Source organism: Pundamilia nyererei, unplaced genomic scaffold, assembly GCF_000239375.1.
Source record: "Pundamilia nyererei isolate P.nyererei 1_Seehausen unplaced genomic scaffold, PunNye1.0 scaffold00277, whole genome shotgun sequence".
In the NCBI taxonomy this organism is placed as follows: Eukaryota; Metazoa; Chordata; class Actinopteri; order Cichliformes; family Cichlidae; genus Pundamilia; species Pundamilia nyererei.
In genome coordinates, this window is record NW_005187678.1 from 646,508 (window position 1) to 647,661 (window position 1,154).

At 41.6% G+C, this 1,154-nt stretch overlaps 1 protein-coding gene across 1 annotated transcript in view; it reads left to right on the forward strand.

The window, feature by feature from the left end:
* The first annotated feature begins 391 nt into the window (after positions 1–391).
* adhfe1 (alcohol dehydrogenase iron containing 1) overlaps positions 392–1,154 on the forward strand; it is a 9,093-nt gene continuing 8,330 nt past the window's right edge. The window contains exons 1-3 of the mRNA XM_013915251.1: positions 392–402; positions 507–544; positions 662–711. Coding sequence (XP_013770705.1) covers positions 392–402; positions 507–544; positions 662–711 — 99 coding nt within the window. The remainder of the gene's footprint in view (positions 403–506; positions 545–661; positions 712–1,154) is intronic.

The window sequence follows — 1,154 nt, forward strand, 5'->3', positions numbered from 1 at the left end:
AAAAAAAAGTGAAATTTGAGTGATTTCTGGGAGCACATGTGACCAGGTACAGGTGTAAAGCTGCACCTGGAATATCTAATGCTTTTAGAGCCCCTTTCACATTCTCTCATGTAAATTGTCAGTGCATCCTCACATTTTGCACAGTTTGACGTCTAATGCTCGTTCTGATATCATGGTGTTGTTCCTGAATTAACAAAACTAATCTTTGTCCAGGTTCAACATTGCAAATGACCAATCACATTGTAGTGGAGTCATAGGACGTGGAAACATCGTGACACTAACATAAAAACCTAATGGTCTCCTTTTTGGATGTTTTCATGAGTGGACATTGGCAGTTTGGGTTCAAATACTGAACCCATCTTTGTCAGGTTGGAGGAAGAATGACAAGGAAATGCTTCCTGTGTATGACATGTTCAGGAGCTACTGCAACAACTCAACTGCTGAACCTTCTCTAAATGTGCAGATTGGTGAAATGACTTCTGCTCTGTGTGTCTCTGTGTGAACAGGTGCAGATGTCCTGCTCACTCCAACACCTTCCACCAGGGTAACCTGCACTCATCTACACATCATTCATGTATTTATCAGAGTCTCTGAAAAAGCAGACAAGTGCATCCTGATCAATGTGGATCCTTAACTGATGGCTTGATTTCTATCTCTGCAGGTGTCAGAGCGGCACCCTGCACCGTCCGGAAAACTGACTATGCCTTTGAGGTAACGTCACACCAGACTCTGTTTAATAAGTGTCTGATTTAAGAAGTTCAGCTTGAAGGCTGTTAGGAGATGTAAATCATTAACGTGTGTCAGCTCAGAGTTCAGCTCACATTCACACATTCAAATGAAGCTTCTTTCATTTTTTTAATCAACTGATGGATTCAACCAACCACAGAATGAGAACTTACAGTTTTGAATGTTTTCCTGGATTCATCTGCAGAAGTAGCTAAAACTGTCAGCTCTCCAAACCGAGCTCCTCACTTTTCTAAGACCCACAAAGTAGTTCCTTTAGTCTGTGGGATTGCTCTGAAAATGCACTGAATTTCATTTGAAGCTTTGACCTGTACAAATACAGGAGAGACTAAAAATCAAAGCAGCATGAAAGCTGCAGTTCTTCTAACATCCAGCAGAGGGTCCAAGGAGTAACTTAGTCCCCATAGACT